The sequence below is a fragment of the Apostichopus japonicus genome, chromosome 7, assembly GCF_037975245.1.
Source record: "Apostichopus japonicus isolate 1M-3 chromosome 7, ASM3797524v1, whole genome shotgun sequence".
In the NCBI taxonomy this organism is placed as follows: Eukaryota; Metazoa; Echinodermata; class Holothuroidea; order Aspidochirotida; family Stichopodidae; genus Apostichopus; species Apostichopus japonicus.
This window is the reverse complement of record NC_092567.1, coordinates 15,047,090-15,064,457: the sequence shown is the minus strand read 5'-3', so window position 1 is coordinate 15,064,457 and position 17,368 is coordinate 15,047,090. Positions and strand designations below refer to the sequence as shown.

At 35.2% G+C, this 17,368-nt stretch overlaps 2 protein-coding genes across 3 annotated transcripts; both read left to right on the top strand.

Moving 5' to 3' along the window:
* Nucleotides 1–3,390: 3,390 nt before the first annotated feature.
* Nucleotides 3,391–5,209, top strand: LOC139970149 (uncharacterized). The gene has a single exon (XM_071975791.1). The coding sequence runs from the start codon at nt 3,543–3,545 to the stop codon at nt 4,650–4,652; it is 1,110 nt and encodes a 369-aa protein (XP_071831892.1). The 5' UTR covers nt 3,391–3,542; the 3' UTR covers nt 4,653–5,209.
* A 2,655-nt stretch (nt 5,210–7,864) lies between these two features.
* Nucleotides 7,865–17,238, top strand: LOC139969429 (uncharacterized). Of its 2 annotated transcripts, none has more exons than XM_071974375.1 (4): nt 7,865–8,024; nt 11,310–11,454; nt 13,717–13,971; nt 16,002–17,238. In XM_071974375.1, the coding sequence occupies exons 2-4, from the start codon at nt 11,320–11,322 to the stop codon at nt 16,974–16,976; spliced, it is 1,365 nt and encodes a 454-aa protein (XP_071830476.1). In that variant the 5' UTR covers nt 7,865–8,024; nt 11,310–11,319; the 3' UTR covers nt 16,977–17,238. The 2 variants fall into 2 exon arrangements, with proteins under 2 accessions (XP_071830476.1, XP_071830477.1); XM_071974376.1 differs by having other exon boundaries at nt 7,978–8,134.
* Nucleotides 17,239–17,368: the final 130 nt, after the last annotated feature.

Sequence of the window (17,368 nt, the reverse complement as noted above, 5' to 3'; positions counted from 1 at the left end):
GTGTGTGTTTGACCAAATATATGTTTATACCAAACCTGTCGAGCACTGATTCGATTCGATTACAATTGTTCAGACCAAGGCAACAGGCTTCTATAAGTTAACCAACGAAGGTTAAAATAAGCGAGATTTTAGTCAGACTTTGCTTGAAGTTTTCAATATTTTCTCACTTATTCTAAAGAATATAGTCACCCTGTAAAATGTCTGGGAATAATTTGATATGCTTTATCAACCTCTAAAAGATATTAGTTTTGGAAACTTTTGAGCAACGCGCATGTCCAAATTTGGTATTTAATCTTCAACTGTGTTACCCGTATACTAGATTTCCGAAAAGTATATATATATATATATATATATATATATATATATATATATATATATATATATATATATATATATATATATATATATATATATATATATATATATATATATATATATATATATATATATATATATGTATATATATATATTTATATATATATATATATATATATGTATATATATATATATATATATATATATATATATATATATATATATATATATATATATATATTATTATTATTATTATTATTATTATTATTATTATTATTATCATGTGTAAGGCAAGAAAGGAATTAAGAGGACTTCGTTTCTCAATTGTTACAATATTCCTTTCTTACTTACACACCTTCTGACACCACTATTGTGAAAGAAAAAAAGCCTTAATGGAAATATATATTACTTTTATAGTCTGAAATGGTCAGTCTGTAAGTTAGTGATCAAACTATAAGGGTCACATGCATAGAAAAGTGAAGAAAGAACAGAAATCAATAACAGGAAATGACGTCATAAAAAAAACGAAGAAAGAACAGGAAACGACAAACCGAAGAACAGAAAACCACAATAGATGAAAAAGAAAACAATCATAAGAAATGGGATGTAAAAAAAGGAAGGAAAAAATAGAAGAAATGAAAATATTATATATGTCAAATGAATGAAAGCAAATTGTCAAATGATACAGAAAGGCCGGTGAATGTTAAGAACTAAAAGATTGTAGATAATGTCATTTCATAAAAGAAAGAAGTCATGCGGTGCCCCTTAACTCCTGAAACATTGACTAAAAGTTGTTTTTTTTCCCTTCAATCTTACAGACGTACTGGGATTGATTCTAAAGTAAGAAATTGACACACAATTGTTCATGGTTTTACGGTCGGAGATAAAAACCCATGATCATTGAAATAAATGAAATTGATGTACACTGGTCCATATAATGACAATTTTCAAATGCTCTCTATCTCCCTGCCCCCACCCTGTCTCTCTCTTAATCCCTTCCACACACCCCCCCCCCCCCACCCATGTCTCTCTCTCGCCAACAAATATATATCTTGAAATCAGCTCTAAGGAATGAATTATTGCGTTCTTTATATCTGATTTCAGTGTCAAATACTGTCCAACTTGTACCAAAATGTTACAACCACAGATACAGGTTACAACTAAAATTTGCGTATGATTAATGTAGTGTAATTAATTTAACCATGACGTCATGATCAGGCATGGATTTAGGGTTGTAAACTAAAAAATTAAAACCAATCTTTCATAGTACCGTTACTCTGTTTCCGTAACGGGAGTAGGGTGTGTGCGAGTCTAGGGGCGGGGGAGGTGTTAACCACCAGTATTGTGATATGTACTATAGGATTTAATTCAAGTATTTTGATTAAAGTTGATCTATATATTACCGTTTTTGACCGCTTTAATATTTGGCCTTTTTGGATATTTTAAGTTGTAGCATATAAATTATTTTCAAAAATCAGAAGAATGCCGGGAAAGAGACTTACTCACAAGACTGAATTATTCCTATTCTTTTCGATCGATATTTTGAGTCAATAAAACTATTTTCTAATCAAGTACACAAAAATTTCGTACCAGTTTTTTTTTTAATAGTATTTACGTTATCATTTACAAAGTGTCTCTTAAACAAGGTCAACTGAATATCCCAAACAATAAAACCGACACGAAACAAAGTTTGAAAAAAAAAGTTGTTTGTGTCCTGTTTTGCAATTATTTACTCAATTTTTAATGTTTTCTTTCAAAATATGACAATTAGCGACAAATTAAGCCAAGCGTTAAATTTACTTACCACAAGAAACAAATGCTTAAATCTTTTTGACAAATTAGTGTTAATACCATAAGGTCAAAAAGGTAATGATATTATCATCAATACAATAAAATAAGGATTTAAACAAATTTATAGAAAATGATAAGCCTTTAAAACCTCAAAAACAAGTTCGTCACTGAATTTGGTAAAAAGTTTTAGGAACAAAGCTTTCGATTTCTTTAAAAAAGAAGTCAAATGATAATCGTAGATTTGAGCGCAGTATGGAAGAAATTAATGGAGTGTATAATGAGTGGTATTTTGACTTGTTTCGTGTAAGTAGATTTTCTTTATTTATTGTAAATATTTACCCCAATACAATACAAAATATATCCCTTGATCTGATAATCGGCACACAAGGACTCTTTTTTTTTTCTTCTTTCAAATTCGAATGAGAATTAACTGCTGAAATTCATCATTAAAATACTATATATCTTCAAGTTGTTTCTTCTCTTTTTACTCTCTTTTTTTTGTGCTTTTTTTCTGGCAAAATCTGTTGCATCTCTTTCATGGATATAAATTGATCATTTAAAGTATAAAAAAAACCCCGGATAGCTAGGCCTTTGTTATATTGATTGAAGTACACTCGCTTACAGCTCTGATTGGCACAAATTTGTGGAAACCAAGTCTCTTGAGCTATTGTCTGTTGGGTCCCGTATTAAACCTGGGTTACTTTAACCCGCTGGTTTCAAGGTAAAATGTCACTCTAATTCACAGGATGTTTTCTTGTTTTTTGCTTCTTCTTATTATTGTTATTATTCTTTTTCTAAATAATCTGAATGACCATTTCTTTTCCCTCTTTTTCTTCTAGCCCCTCAAATCCTTCCTGCACTGCTCATTAATTGAACTTTTGATTGACAGTAGCGCAACAATAGTGACTCGAATGTCTGTTTTGAAAATCTCCGCCCTTCCCTATTGTGTCTAATGGCTGTAATCCCTCCCACCATGTTTCCAAGTCCCTTTCCAGCTATCCAGTGATCGCCACAAGTCTGGGTTAGAGGTTTTTAGAAACTAAGAAGTTTTGACACGTCAATCAATTCACGTGACAGCCTTATCTGACAATTGTGTTTGAACACGTTATTATTAACTATAACCTATTTAAGCCGAATTAATTGCGCGCAATAAAAAGCTTAGGGAAAGACTTACATAGCTTTTCGAGTCACTGACCATGGAAGTGTGAATCAACCCTATTGTTGTTACAAACGTTTCTTTTCTTGTGAAATCGAATGACTGAAAATTGCTTTTGAGATTTTTGTCAGGAAGTTTGCAAACTTGTATAAAGGCGAAGACCACCAACTTCTGCTTCACATTTTCCATCTGGCATTTCACTAGCTATTCGACATTTACGAAGTCTCAACTTTTAATTCATTTATATTCCAAATTACTGTACGTAAGACGTCTAACCAAGATGACACAGTTTACCATCGAGAGCTTGACTAGAAAGGATAATACCTACGAGAAAACTGCGGATTCGCCTCCTCCTCCTTCATCGAGCCAAAGGAAAACTTTCATCGACGCCATGACTTTATTATCGTCAGGCCAACCGCTATCTTGGGATGAAGACGAAGTTACCTCCGATGCCCGAGCTAGAGAACCGAACAGTTCCGAAAGCGGTAAGAACCGAGACTCCTCATTCCGTGGATCTACCGAGACTCTACCGATCTCAGACGATTCATCATCTTCGTTATCTCCAGCTTCGTCGACGACATCGTCACCAACCGGCAATAAATCGGGGAACTCGTCTACAAACCGCCAAAAACCGCCTCATTCTTACATCGCCTTAATTGCTATGGCGATTCTCAACTCTTCGGCCAAAAGACTTTTACTTTGTGATATCTACGAGTACATTATGGAGAATTTCCCATATTTTCGCAATAATGAACGCAGTTGGAGGAATAGTATCAGACATAATCTATCGTTAAACGAATGTTTCATCAAAGCCGGTAGGAGCGACGATGGACGTGGCCATTTCTGGGCCATTCATCCTGCTAACATGGACGATTTTGCCAAGGGAGACTTTCGCCGTCGTCGAGCTAGACGAAGGGTGCGTGCAATCACGGACTATGATTTCATCGGTTATCCGTACTACCCGACGCCACATTTACCAGGACAATTTGGGTATGTGCCAATGACATATTCGTCTGTTTCATCTATGTTCCCATCTGGAATCACACCGTATATGACACCGCGGTTACCGCCACATCCTGCCACCCTGTCTTCTGCGTACATCTCTCATGCGGCTGCAGTGACCAACACCGTCCCGAGTTTATCGTCGTCACCGTTACCGTGTTTATCGACATCGCCAGTCTCGTCAGTCGGTTCTCCGCCTCCGGTTAATCGTTTCAGTCCACCTGCGTGTACCTCATCGATAACTTCATCACCGGTACACCGAATACCGTATTCCACCTCTGCCATCACACAACGACCAAGTACTATTTTTGCTCCATATGCCAGCGAGCCTTGGACCGCGATTTCGAGGACATATCACCCATACACCCAGTTTCATAAACCTTATTAGGTAAAATGCTTTATATATATATTTTTTTTTTACATCTGAAAAGTGACATTTAAAAAGACAAAAACTGAAATGTAGGCTTATGCTGTTTTTCCCTTGAAGTATAGGCAAAATAAAAATTAAATGAATTATTTAACATATGTGTATTGCAACGTTGATTGACACTCCTTCAGTACTACGTATATTTCTAATTCCATTTCTGTTTCATATTTAGTACATATATTTATAATATCAGTGAAACCATCATGATCATTTAACTTTCTGGGTTTTTTTTCAACTTGAAATTTCTCGTTGCATGTTGTTTATGTATTTTGTATTGTTATTACTTTTTAAGGAGAGGGGTGATGATAAATAATAGTATCTATTTATTAGTAAGGGTCTGATTTCGCTTCTATTTAATGTCTTTAGGGGTTCATTCATATATTGTTGGTTACTTTGTGAAGTTTAGTGAAATCAATTTCTGATTATGTTTCTGTTTATGTCGAGAATTATGTTTCAGTTGCACAGAAAGTGTGCCTTGTGCTTTTAAGTCATGTATTATTTATTACATACTAGGAGAAGGGGGGGGGGGGTTGGGTAAAGTGAAATACTTTAGTTACGTTGAGTTAATATATATGTATATATTGGTAAAATATATATGGCACATTATTATATTTTGGATGAATATATTTCGTTAGTATTAATGTGTAATTAATATGTTAATTGTCTCATGACTAGTCTTTAAGAAATGTCCTTTTGTTCTTGTATGTGTATGTGTGTGTGTGTAAATAGTAAGAGGATTATGTTATATTGTATATACATAATGAATATTCATTTATGTTTACGTCACATTTCTCTCTTTGTTAGAAATGTGTAATACAAACAATACAGCGATTATTGAAACTTAACAAAGAGCATTTATTTTTATTCTCCTTTTGATACTTTGTTCTAACTTTTGTAAAATTAGCCGAATCCGTTCTGTTCAGTAACGTATTCATCAATCCTTTTATTTTAATGATTTTATTTAAATAATTTAATATAATCAAGCAGAGGAAATATCATATATATAGAGAAACAAATGATCCTTTTAATTGCCTTTGTACCTCTCAGCTCTGATAGATAGCCACCCCCATAACCCCTCCCCTGCCCCCTTCCTCTATTTATTCTATTGGTACTTCAGAATATCGCAACTCTTTTAATAGGTACAGTTCTGTCACGTAACGAGTACAACATACTAGATGTCTAACTTTCGGAGATTGGTTCATATTAAGAAATAAATACACTCAAAGGCATAAAAATCATAACAGTATTCACCAGGTACGTATACTCTGTAGGAATTTGTAGAAGTAGATTTTTTTTAAATAGAAATATAATAATGTCAACAACAAAAATAGAAATAAAAAATGTAGTAAAACTCTTAGGAAAGTTCTATATTTTTTAATTATCTTTGGTCGTTTAAAATTTCAAAAAAGATTTATGCATTTCCTAATTTTCTCTCCTCACCGAAATGTCCTCTGAAAAATAATGTCCACTGAAAAGCAATGTCCTCTGAAAAACAAATATACATCAGTGTTGTTTATTACAACAGAACTTACAATTCATGCCGATATAATATATAACTGTTATTTCATAGGAGGTTAGAAATCCATTCTCACTTCCCTGCCAAAATTATAATTATATACCCATCAGTATATCCCCACCATTACCCCTAAATGTTTTAACTTATCCTCCTTTCTACGGTGTTCATGAACCCCAATCAAACTGATATAACATGCTTTTGTGGGACTTGAATAATAAATATATATAAATATATATATATATATATATATATATATATATATATATATATATATAGATATATATATATATATATATATATAGATAGATATATATATATATATATATATATATATATATATAGATATAGATATCGGTTTGTATGTGTCTGTGTATGTACTTAAAACTCAAGGAAAGTATGACTATATCGTATATTATATTATTTAATTTAGTTTACAAAAAAATTGTCTTAAAGGTACCCATATTGATATAGGATTCTCACCTCCAAAAACCGTTATCATAGCAGGAACATCCAAATTTCTTATGAAAACAATCATGTGTTATTATAATTTTATTATTATAACGTTAATTAAGATGGTGTGAATAAAAGCAAATACATAGCCTTGTAAATACAGGCCCACCCCAATCAGCCACACTAGCGAAAGTGCATTGACTGCTAATTAGCGGTTAGTGGCCACTAGGCATATAGGCTAGGTATAGCATATGTACAAGCAGGCTATGTGGCCTACCGCATTCACTAAAATAATATACTAGGCGTTTTCATTATTGAAAAACATAACACTATTTTTAATATATCATTATAACACAAATTTCACATGCAATTAAATCGCTATGATAAAATTTACTCGCATCACATGTCTTATGCATTCTAATTGAGTCAAACCAATTTACAAAAATATTAATTATTTTTATTAAATTTGCACTTGACCACATAATTCGACACAATTGATTACTAACTGGTTACTACTGACTGTCAGTAGATATACACAACTGACTTTTTGAGGAATGTGAGTAAGCACTTTCATTATTCCATTATTAATGCGCGTGTGCGTATCGCGCAAGTGACGTTATCAAGTCACTTTTATTACACGACACGAGTACCACCATGAAAATAAATCCCTTAACTTCTGAAACCCTACACTTAGACTACCTGTCAATAAAGAAACACGGTGGCATTCAAAATTGTTGGTCTCCATATTTCAAGAACCTGTGCTACTATTTTTGCTTACGATCTGTATTTGGCGGTGAGGGTGGGCTTGGGGACACGATTAGAAAGGGTGAGGGATAAGTCCTTCTTACCCACTATTACCCTTTATGGCCTTCAACCGTCAGGGGAACATTGGAAAACTTCGCTGGAACTCTCGGGTCAATTGCATCTAAGTTGTATCGATTATGATGAGGAAAACAAAGAGTATGCATTGATAAATAAACAAAGCAACAACGCATGTCACATATCATTTAAATATCACTCCCTAGCCCACGGAATTGGTTCGATTGCTCCACCACCCCATTCCTCACATCTCACTTATATCACTCAAGGAACTGTGTGGCATTTTTTATTTCACATCACTTGAGATGCACGAGAAATTGTGCCCGGAAATGATTGATCAGCAAGTACGCCCCCCAAATACGGCCCTTCCCACTACGAGCGCATCATTTGTGATCAGCTTTGCAAGGATTCGAAATAGCATAGATTTTATACCAGGATTCAACACTAAGAAACTACCGGGAAGTTGAACACGTAACACTACACATTGCAGTAATAGACCAGTTTACAACAATATCCGCGGGTTGGAGCCTCTTACAGATTTCTAAAAGGTTTCTTTCAAATGAAGAAATATATATGATCGAAAGGTTTTTTGCGTTCCTTAAGTTTGTGTTCAAATGAGATATTCCATGAACTAGCTAGCCAATAATTCTCACGTACAGTAAGTGGCTAGGCCTAAAGCGTTAGGCTATGGCCTAGGCCTACGCTACATATAGGCAACAGCTAGGCTTAGGCTTGGTCTACAGCAGCCAAATTGTTTAATGCAGAACAGGTGCACAAGACATCAATCATACTGCAAGCCTAAACTCGTTAGGCCTATTGCCAATAATATTCTTGTAAGTCTGGTATAAACACGTATTGCGATATTTCTAAGCAAGAAGTTGGGTTTGCTGCATAATATAAAGTGTGGTTAGTTTAGTGCTTTACTTTGGTCAAGTGAATTGACAATTTTAAGGCCTAAGTTATGTTGCTGTCACAGACATGTTATGCACAACAATTTGGCTTTGTAGTACTTGTAGATTTGAGCAAAAGGGCCTGCAGTGATCCCCAGCCTTTCTGAAGATTAATACCTTTGTAATTTATGCTCCTACTGTGGTATAGAATATTAGCCTAGGCCTTGTTTTACATAGATTGAGCATTTATCAGGGTTGTCAGTTTATGCAGTGAAGATTTAGCCAGATAAGGATGTTTTCAACAACAACAAAATATTAGCCTACTGCAAAAGTTGAGCAGAGTGATTTTCTTAAATGTAAAGACCTGCCATGTATGTTTGTACTTCTTAAAATGAGTTTGATTGTACGAACATGAATCGAGATCACAACATTCCTATGCGCAAAGGTTACAACATTCATAAACAGTGTTATAATTTTTTATTCATAACCCAACACCAAATCTTATGAGCTAGAATGCCAGTGAAACGGTACCCTGTTAATGTGAAAACTTCCATATTCTTAAATAGCTCAGTAGAATTTGTCTTTGTCTATTGACAATTTTAAAATTTGGTCTATGATTAAACTATTAGACTTCTTTGTCAGCCTTGTGGAACATATTGTTGCCTCTTATGACAAGCTAAGAAATAGGCTATAATTGTGTTTCTGTGACCATATTAAAATTACCAGGAAAGCAATTCCGTTGAACATCACTTATCGGTCAAGTGCTCATATGCTAACATATCAACATTAACGTTGGTCTCACCATCTCCTCACACACAATTTTATCACCCCTTTAAGAGGTTAGGATTGTGTGTATTAATGATAATTTGTAGAGTCTCAGGCAAATATCCAATGTGATATAAATAACTCATGTCAATATGCAAGTGTAATATTTGCTTAAGGTAACCCATACATGGGTATATACATTGGAGCACTTTATAAATTATTATTATCTGCATGATAGCAAGTTGAATATAGTAGGTCTACTTCATCATATCTGTACGTACTGATGTGACAATATTGTGAAATTTGAATCGCTAGCTGGTAGGATATTTGTCGTATTTCACAGGGAATAATTTATCCAGTATCTCATCACAAAATGCTTTGCAAAATTTTGTCAAGTTACTATATATATACAAGTCCAAAAATTTATAGCAAATTTTCTACACATACAAAACTAAAGTATTTGATAATGAGACAAAAACTATACAGAGCCTTCAACACTGCTACACATAAAAATGTTAATTATTATTAAAATATTATTAAAAATGTTATTATTATTATATTTATATTTAAATTAATTTATATTATTATTATTAAACTAACTATTAAAAATATTATTAAACAAGTTAATTTTGAATAATATTCTAAATTTGAATACTATAATATAAATTTGAAAACTTATTCCCTGCTATAAATAGAATGTATCATAAACCAAAAACAAAGCCTGCTGTGATGTTGTTTGTACATAAATAGCAATCTAACTAGCATTACTGTAGCAATGTACTTATTTGCTATTTATATTTATGACAATACTAATTATATAACCACATAGCAAAACCAGTGGAAAAGTTTTCAAAGATTATTGGTTTGAAGGAAGCTCAAATACAGTGTATACTGAGAAGGATAAAACATTCGTTGTAGTGCTTCATAATTATAATAATATATTATTATAATAATATAAGATGATTGGTTTAGCAGTCAGAATCTATTGCGATACAGCGGATAAAACTTGACTCTCAATTAAAATTGATAAATCAAGGAATCAAAGGTAAAGTTTGGATTTATTTTTAAATTTCATCATCTAACTATGTCATCCTTTGTTACGATTATTCACTGAGACCATGTAAGTATAGGATGACCTTTAAACTTTGGACATAGCTGTGTTAGTTGGTCTATCTGTCTGTTTGAGAACCTTTTGAGAATCTTAAAGTTTCAGTTATACGTTGAATTTGGCACAATGTAAAGTACGACCGTGTTGGACCATTACACTAAAACAGAGGTATTACATGAATGCGTAATCTACTGCAGTACATTAATCCCAAAAAATCACACCCAGAACAACGAAATTAGAACTAACTTCATATATATAGCTGTTACTCCAGGGGTCTTCTTTCTATTTAGGTATACAGATATATGTGTGAATTGCGTCGCTCGATAAGAACGATTCAAAGGTTTTTGACCCAACTCAAAATGCAGAGCTCTTGAAATGTTAGAAATGGATGAAATTTTCTAATTTTGGAGACTTTTTCATAGAGTAGGCTTCGGTGTTCTTCTTGCTAATGGTATCAATAATTTAAACTCGTGCTTCGTTTTAGGCATTAAAATCAATAATCTTAACCGAATTGCTGAAGTTGAACTTAAAGAGTAAGTAATAGTTGATTTTGGATAATAGATGATTGTACTTAATTACAAAGTAAAATCTTCACTATGCTGAAAGAGTATTGGCAAACTATCATAAACAAACTGAATATTATGCTGTCGAGTGTATAATTTGCAACGATAAGGATCTTTCGCTATTCGTATGTTAATATCTTAATTTGCATGTTATGTTTATTCATTCAATATAAGGCCAAGCGTGCTACATTCCAAGGCAGACCAAGAAATGCAATATTACCAGTTGTTAGGTTTGTTCTCGGTGGCCCGACACTACATGATATCCCACTTGTTGTTAGTTGAAAGTATTATCCAGGTATGACTGGGACAAAACTGTGATTGGTTGGGGAAGGGAACATTCTTGAACAGTTTTTTGTGAAGGGTCTTGATACCAAAGAAGGTTTACATTAGCCTATCACGTCCAGTTGTACGATATGAGATGTACTGGCAGTACCGCATAGCGATGAGGTTGAATTGCAGCATGTCGGTGTAAATTGTAAATTCTCTCTTCTCGTTTCGATCCATCAGAGCATGTAAGATGAGCATTTCCATCGAGCAAGTTTTGGCCGACGCCAAGCGTCTGGTGGAGAGGTTGAGGAGCCACGACACTGCTGCGGACGCCCTCATACAACAGACGACAGGATTGAATAAGAGAATAGAGACCATGACAGAGGTACAGTAACAATACATTGTATGTCTGTATGTGTGTGTGTGTGTATGTATGTGTGTATGTACAGTATGTATGTATGTATGTATTTTAGATCCTCCTGCAAGCAGGAACTCGCGAAGAAGCCTCATTGGCTTATCAAAGCCGCAAGCTGACCGAAGTCAGTCTCTTAGATTCATATTTAACGTCCATGATTATGAATTGTCAATTGTCAACAACTCTGTAACTGGATGACATACATTAATCTTGGAGTGACTCGAACCGGGGACCTTATGAGTGGAAGGCACCGGCGTTAACCACTGAGCTAACACTCCACTCCACATTGCAATCCATTGCAGGGATCGTTTTATCTGGTATCGCTTTGCAAAATGCCATGCAAAATGTTCAAGTTGCTATGCAAATGGAAAGATATATAGCTGTCGTTTTACACAGGAAAAGACAGTATTTTATGAGAGATCAGAGCCTTCAAAACTGCTACAGAAAGTTTGAAGCAGAACACTAGATTATTCTGTGCATTGTTGGTCCTTAACAAACAAAAGGGCTGAAAATAGAATAGAGATCCTGACAGAGGTACAACAACAATTCATGTTCCATTGTTAGTGACCTGCTGTGCACTGTAATTCGCTGTCAACATGGCTAGCATAAAAGGATGCTATCCTGTTGCTGTGTAGCCGTTACAGGCTTCTGTTACATTTGCCTACGGTCAAGAACGCAGTTCAATATACACCACATAACCTGGCTTTACTAGGTTATCAGAGTCCCCAATCATGATTAGATCCAGTGGAAATGCCACAGACTGGTGATTCGCTTCTAGACCAAAATAGTTTCAATTTAAGTCTTACAGAAGCATGTTTGTTTCAAAGAAGCTTTATCGGTTTCGAAGACCTATCGGCAAATGATGCTAATTTAACCGATAGCAATTTCAGACCGATCTCGGTGACATCGGCCGATACCAATAATGCATGCTATAATTAGTGCAAAAGTAATGTTAATATTGAATATAGTATGTAAAATAAAAAAAAAAACATTCCAAAAATTAAAAGAAATCATGTAAAAATCATTAACCGCATGACACTCTGGACATGCAAAACCAGATTAGCCATTAACCAATTGGACCAAATACCGTAACAAGTCATCAAATAGTGTGAAATTTGTCAACCGAAACTTGCAACTATCATTCTCACCTAAGAAACATTTAACAAACTCTTAAAGGAGTCGCTGGTTGAACAATACACTTTACTGCGCCCCTCTCTTACCTGTCTCTACTCTACTATTGCACCTTCCCATCTACCCAAGCCTAATGACTGGTAATATTCTAACATTTGTTGCCCAGACATGGACTGATTTTGTTTTGCCCAAAATTGCTTTTAACCTTACTAATCCTATCAAGTTTGGTCGGTTCTAGTCAACATTCAGGATTTTCAAGTTGGTTAATCCATCTTTGGTGTTAAAAAACAAAGGTTGTTATACTCAGGAAGTACGAGCTACTTAGCCTGCAAGACAGCTGGCTTTATTTTGGTGTAGAGGTTTGAAAAACTATCAAGAATGGAAATTGAAGTTTTTGAAAGATTAATGACACTGTTTTGAGTTTGTCTTCTATTACTCTAACATGAATCATGGTGCATCTTGAACAGCAGAAGTGTTGGTCAAAAGTCGAAGTGAGCTATAAAATTGGCTCGCGATACTTAAATGGTATTTTAGCAATGACAGACGATATCTACATAGGGGTTGACAAAATGGTTGATGTTATATCAGTCGTAAAAATGCTGAGTGACTATCACAGGCCATTAAAAAACGATCAACTTTGCGATGATTTGAAATGTATATTGTGAGTTAGTATGCTACGAACTATAGCTCTGTTTTAGTTTAGAGAGCTACATGGACAAACTTTCAGGGAACTGAGTAGCACATTTAGCATCGATAAGGGTCAATTGAGACTTAATTGTCTTACTGTAGTATAGTTTTCATACTTATTTATATTTAAACATTGATTATGGTTTAATCTATTTTACTATTTACATACTTCTGAAATTGTTTTTGGACTATTGCGTTTTAGTTTCTAGTATCGTGTAGTACGGGTGTGTTTTTTATATTGTTGCTTTTGGCAGTTGCATTTTTTGCCTTATTGGTTCTATATATTTAATATTTTGGTTTTTGTTACTATTTGTTTTTAGGTTTTACATTTGTAAAGCGCTTTGAGCAGCTTTGCTGATTATGCGCTTTATAAATATTACTTATTATGATTATTATTATTATTCTCTTTTTCAGTTTCAAGAAGAAATTGAAGAAATGAATAATATAGCGAGACATCGGCCCAGGACGGCGCTCATCCTGGGAATCCAGCGAGAAAACCGTCAAATCCGGCAACTCCAGGAAGAGAACGCCGAGCTGGTAGCCTCGCTGAAACAGCACCAAGCCGCTCTCGATCTGATCATGAGCAGCTACAGAGAACAGATTACCAGAATCAGATCGGCACATAAATCAGAACAAGATCTACTAGAGAAACATTCACACGAAACACAGGTAAAACCGTCACATTTTACTGTTTTTTTTTTTTTCTCCATCTCTTGTCCACTAACTCCCTTACATCTATCTCATTGTATTCACCATGCTCATTAACCTGTCTGTATTCTGTGCGTGATTTTGTCCCCACTGTTACTTGTCATTTAGCCTTTGAAGAAGATCCTGCTAGGATCCAAACGTCAGGCCAACTTACTTTTACACATTTTACTGCTCTCTGTCAATATTTATAGACGATCTCTGTGTGAGATAAAAAAATTCATGTGCTCGAAAAGAAATTTGAATCCTTTGAAGTCGGAACACGGAAAAGATGTACTATGTTTTGTGGAATTGACGGGACTCGGTTCACAATTTGGTTTTTCAAGTTTTCCAGTAGTTTTAAGAAATAAGCTAAATAATACTAAAAACAAGATTGACTTTGATCAAACAACAAAGACACCTCCACTAGAACGGGCTAAAATTGAAGCTATGCAGGTAGTTTATAATTCGTAACATTCAATTCAAAAAACAAATGGCAGTTTCCTTTTTTATATTAATATTAATTTATACGTGGAAAGCATCTGGACAATTTCAAACAGGAATATGTTGTCGGCTTCTGGAATGTAACTTTGCGCTTCAAAATATAATGCTCTGAGGCACGCGCAGAGTCGAAAATATAGAAATATATAAATTAGCAAAGTAAACTAGAACATCCCAGATTGAAGATTTGTAGCATTTAGGATGATTCGTTGATTTATACAGTGCTGGCAAGAAGTATTTAATTGATTTGGTTATTCTCTTAATTTGCTAAACAAATTGGACCATGATTTGGTCAGAAAGATGCAGTATTGATGGGTGTTTTAATGTGTATCGCTATGACAACTACCACGTTCAAATTATATCTTTCAGTCGATTAATTTTTCCTTAGCCACTATGCACATGTCCTCTGTGAATTCAAGCTTTCTGTGTTTAGTCGACAACTTTATCTAATCTAACCTCCCACTTTCTTCTCGAAATGAGATTGCAATTTCACCTTCTATAATTTTTTGCACAAAGTGACATTCAATGAGTAATTTATTAATGATTTGTTATGGGTTCTCAACTATTTTTGTAGTATTAGTCACATGTAAAATGCAAACAGAGAATATTAAGACCTGTACTTACAGTATATGAAATAAAATACTTGACAAGTCAAATATTTGAGAATCAAGTAAAATGGAAAAGTTACTTAAAATGAACTCAGAAAGCATCGCTAATTTAAAAGGCAATGCATGTGAAAGTCAGATTCTGTGTTCCAGTAGTGGTTGGTAAATATGTATGTATAATAGCACATACGTTTCAACAGCTTGTAGGCCTTTTTGTCTTTAATGTTATGCTCATTCTTTGCCAAAAATGGTGGTGTGCACATGTTACCCAAGTGTTAAAATTTTGATACAAAGCCAGTTTAAAAGCATTCACACTCCAGTAGAAGCACTGTGGTCGAGTGGTACGGACTTCGGTCTGTGATACAGAGATCCAGGGTTCGATTTCTACCTTCACCTGATGAGTCCCAAAAGAAGGAAACAGGTCGTGATGTGGAATTTTTCTGTTGTGCTGATTTTTATTAATTTAATTCATATCTGTCATACCACTTGCTACAAATTGGTATAAAACGCCTGTAGTGGAATTACGAACTTCCTTATCGGTTTTGAACCTCTGGGCATGAATCAGCGTCCATTGCCTAGTAGTTAGGGTGTCCGCATATCAAGCGGAGGCCCTGGTTTGAATCCCGGTGGAGGCTGGAAGTTTTATCACTGTTCTGGATTTTCAAACTCACTACAATCTAAATTACATATATATTAAAATTTGTTTATGTTGAATGATCAGGAGATGTAAGGAACATCTATAAAATCAATGATACCATACCCAGTACCTTGAAGCTGTACTATGTGTTGAGGTGTTATCTGTTCAATATTTGGATTAAATATTGTATATATATAGATATATATAATAATATATACACATATATACACATATATACATAAATATATATGTATGTTTTCTTCCTTTCTTAGGAGTCATCGCAGTACATTCAGAAAATCCTAGAGATGGCGGCGGTCATGCAAAGGGCGGCCACCAGCGACGAGTCTTACTGCTTTCAGATGGAGGAAATGGTCTCCAAATTAGAATATGAGAACCAGGGACTGAGAGAGCTGTTAAGAATCACCAAATCAGTCGCCAAGTCGGTAGTCAGTGGACCCTCTTCGCCGCAGTCCGCCCAGAGTGACGATTCTAGTAGTAAGGAGCAGACTAGTATACTTCACAACAGAACTGTCATTTTGAGTTCACCTACACTGGGAATTTCAAACAAAGTGGAGATAAAGAGTCCCGATCCCGAGCCTCAAGAAGGTGCAGTCGTTATATCGGAGAAGGTACAGACTTCCGTAGAAGCTCAGGGAGACCATAGTTCAAAGGCAAGTAGACCAAACCCGGTAGATGAAGTAGACACAAGAGAGGAGAGTGGTGGCAGCGGTGGGACGAGAGTTGGGGGAGGTGGGACGCTAGACTTGATGGCACAGGGAGGAGGAAGTGAACTCAGAGACGAGAAACAGGAGACTGCTACGGGTGCAACCTCTGATGCAGAAAGTGCAAACAAAAACAATAACCATGGCTCTTGGTCGATGGGTAGTAGTGTTGGTAGTAGTAGTAGTAGAACAATAGTAGACTCAGTCGATAGTAAAACTTCAGGACCAAAGACAATGGAACAGAAATTAACAGGTGATACCAGGGTGGATCCCACCACCAACACCACCAACCCACAGACTATCCTGAGCAATACGGAGACGCTTTCAGACTCTGGAAACCCGGGAGAAGGCGATAGTTCATCGGAGGACTTTGACACGTCCTCTCTTTCATCTCAATCCTCTGTCGGTACCCTGAAAGAGGCGGACACTTTATCCATCACTAGCGAGCTTTCCGAATCGGGAGGCGACGCCACCGAGAAATTCCTGGAGCAGAATATTATCAACATGGATTCAACGCATTTATGACCAAAGAAGCAGAGGTTGCACTTTCTTTTTCGCTATTTTTTTTTCCCCCTAAAAAAAAGGCGAAGCGACTCTTTCAGGTGATAAATTAAATATGTAATGTAAGTTTTGTTATTAAGCAGTGTGAATGGTTTTTTGTTGACTGGTAGTTAAGTGGTAGATAAATTCATAAACTTGGAAGATTCTGTAAACTGAATATTTCATTTGTAAGCTCAGAGGTCGGTGCAAACGGTAGTGAGACATTTTGTCAACGTCGGCAGAGCATGAGGGTTATTTTAATGCTAGACCGTGAAATGATGGAATGCTGCAAATATTTCAGACTGACTGGACGGAGGGCTATTAGAATTATTGCACAATGCCTGTTCTTGCTAGAACACACCCATGGTGTACAACCC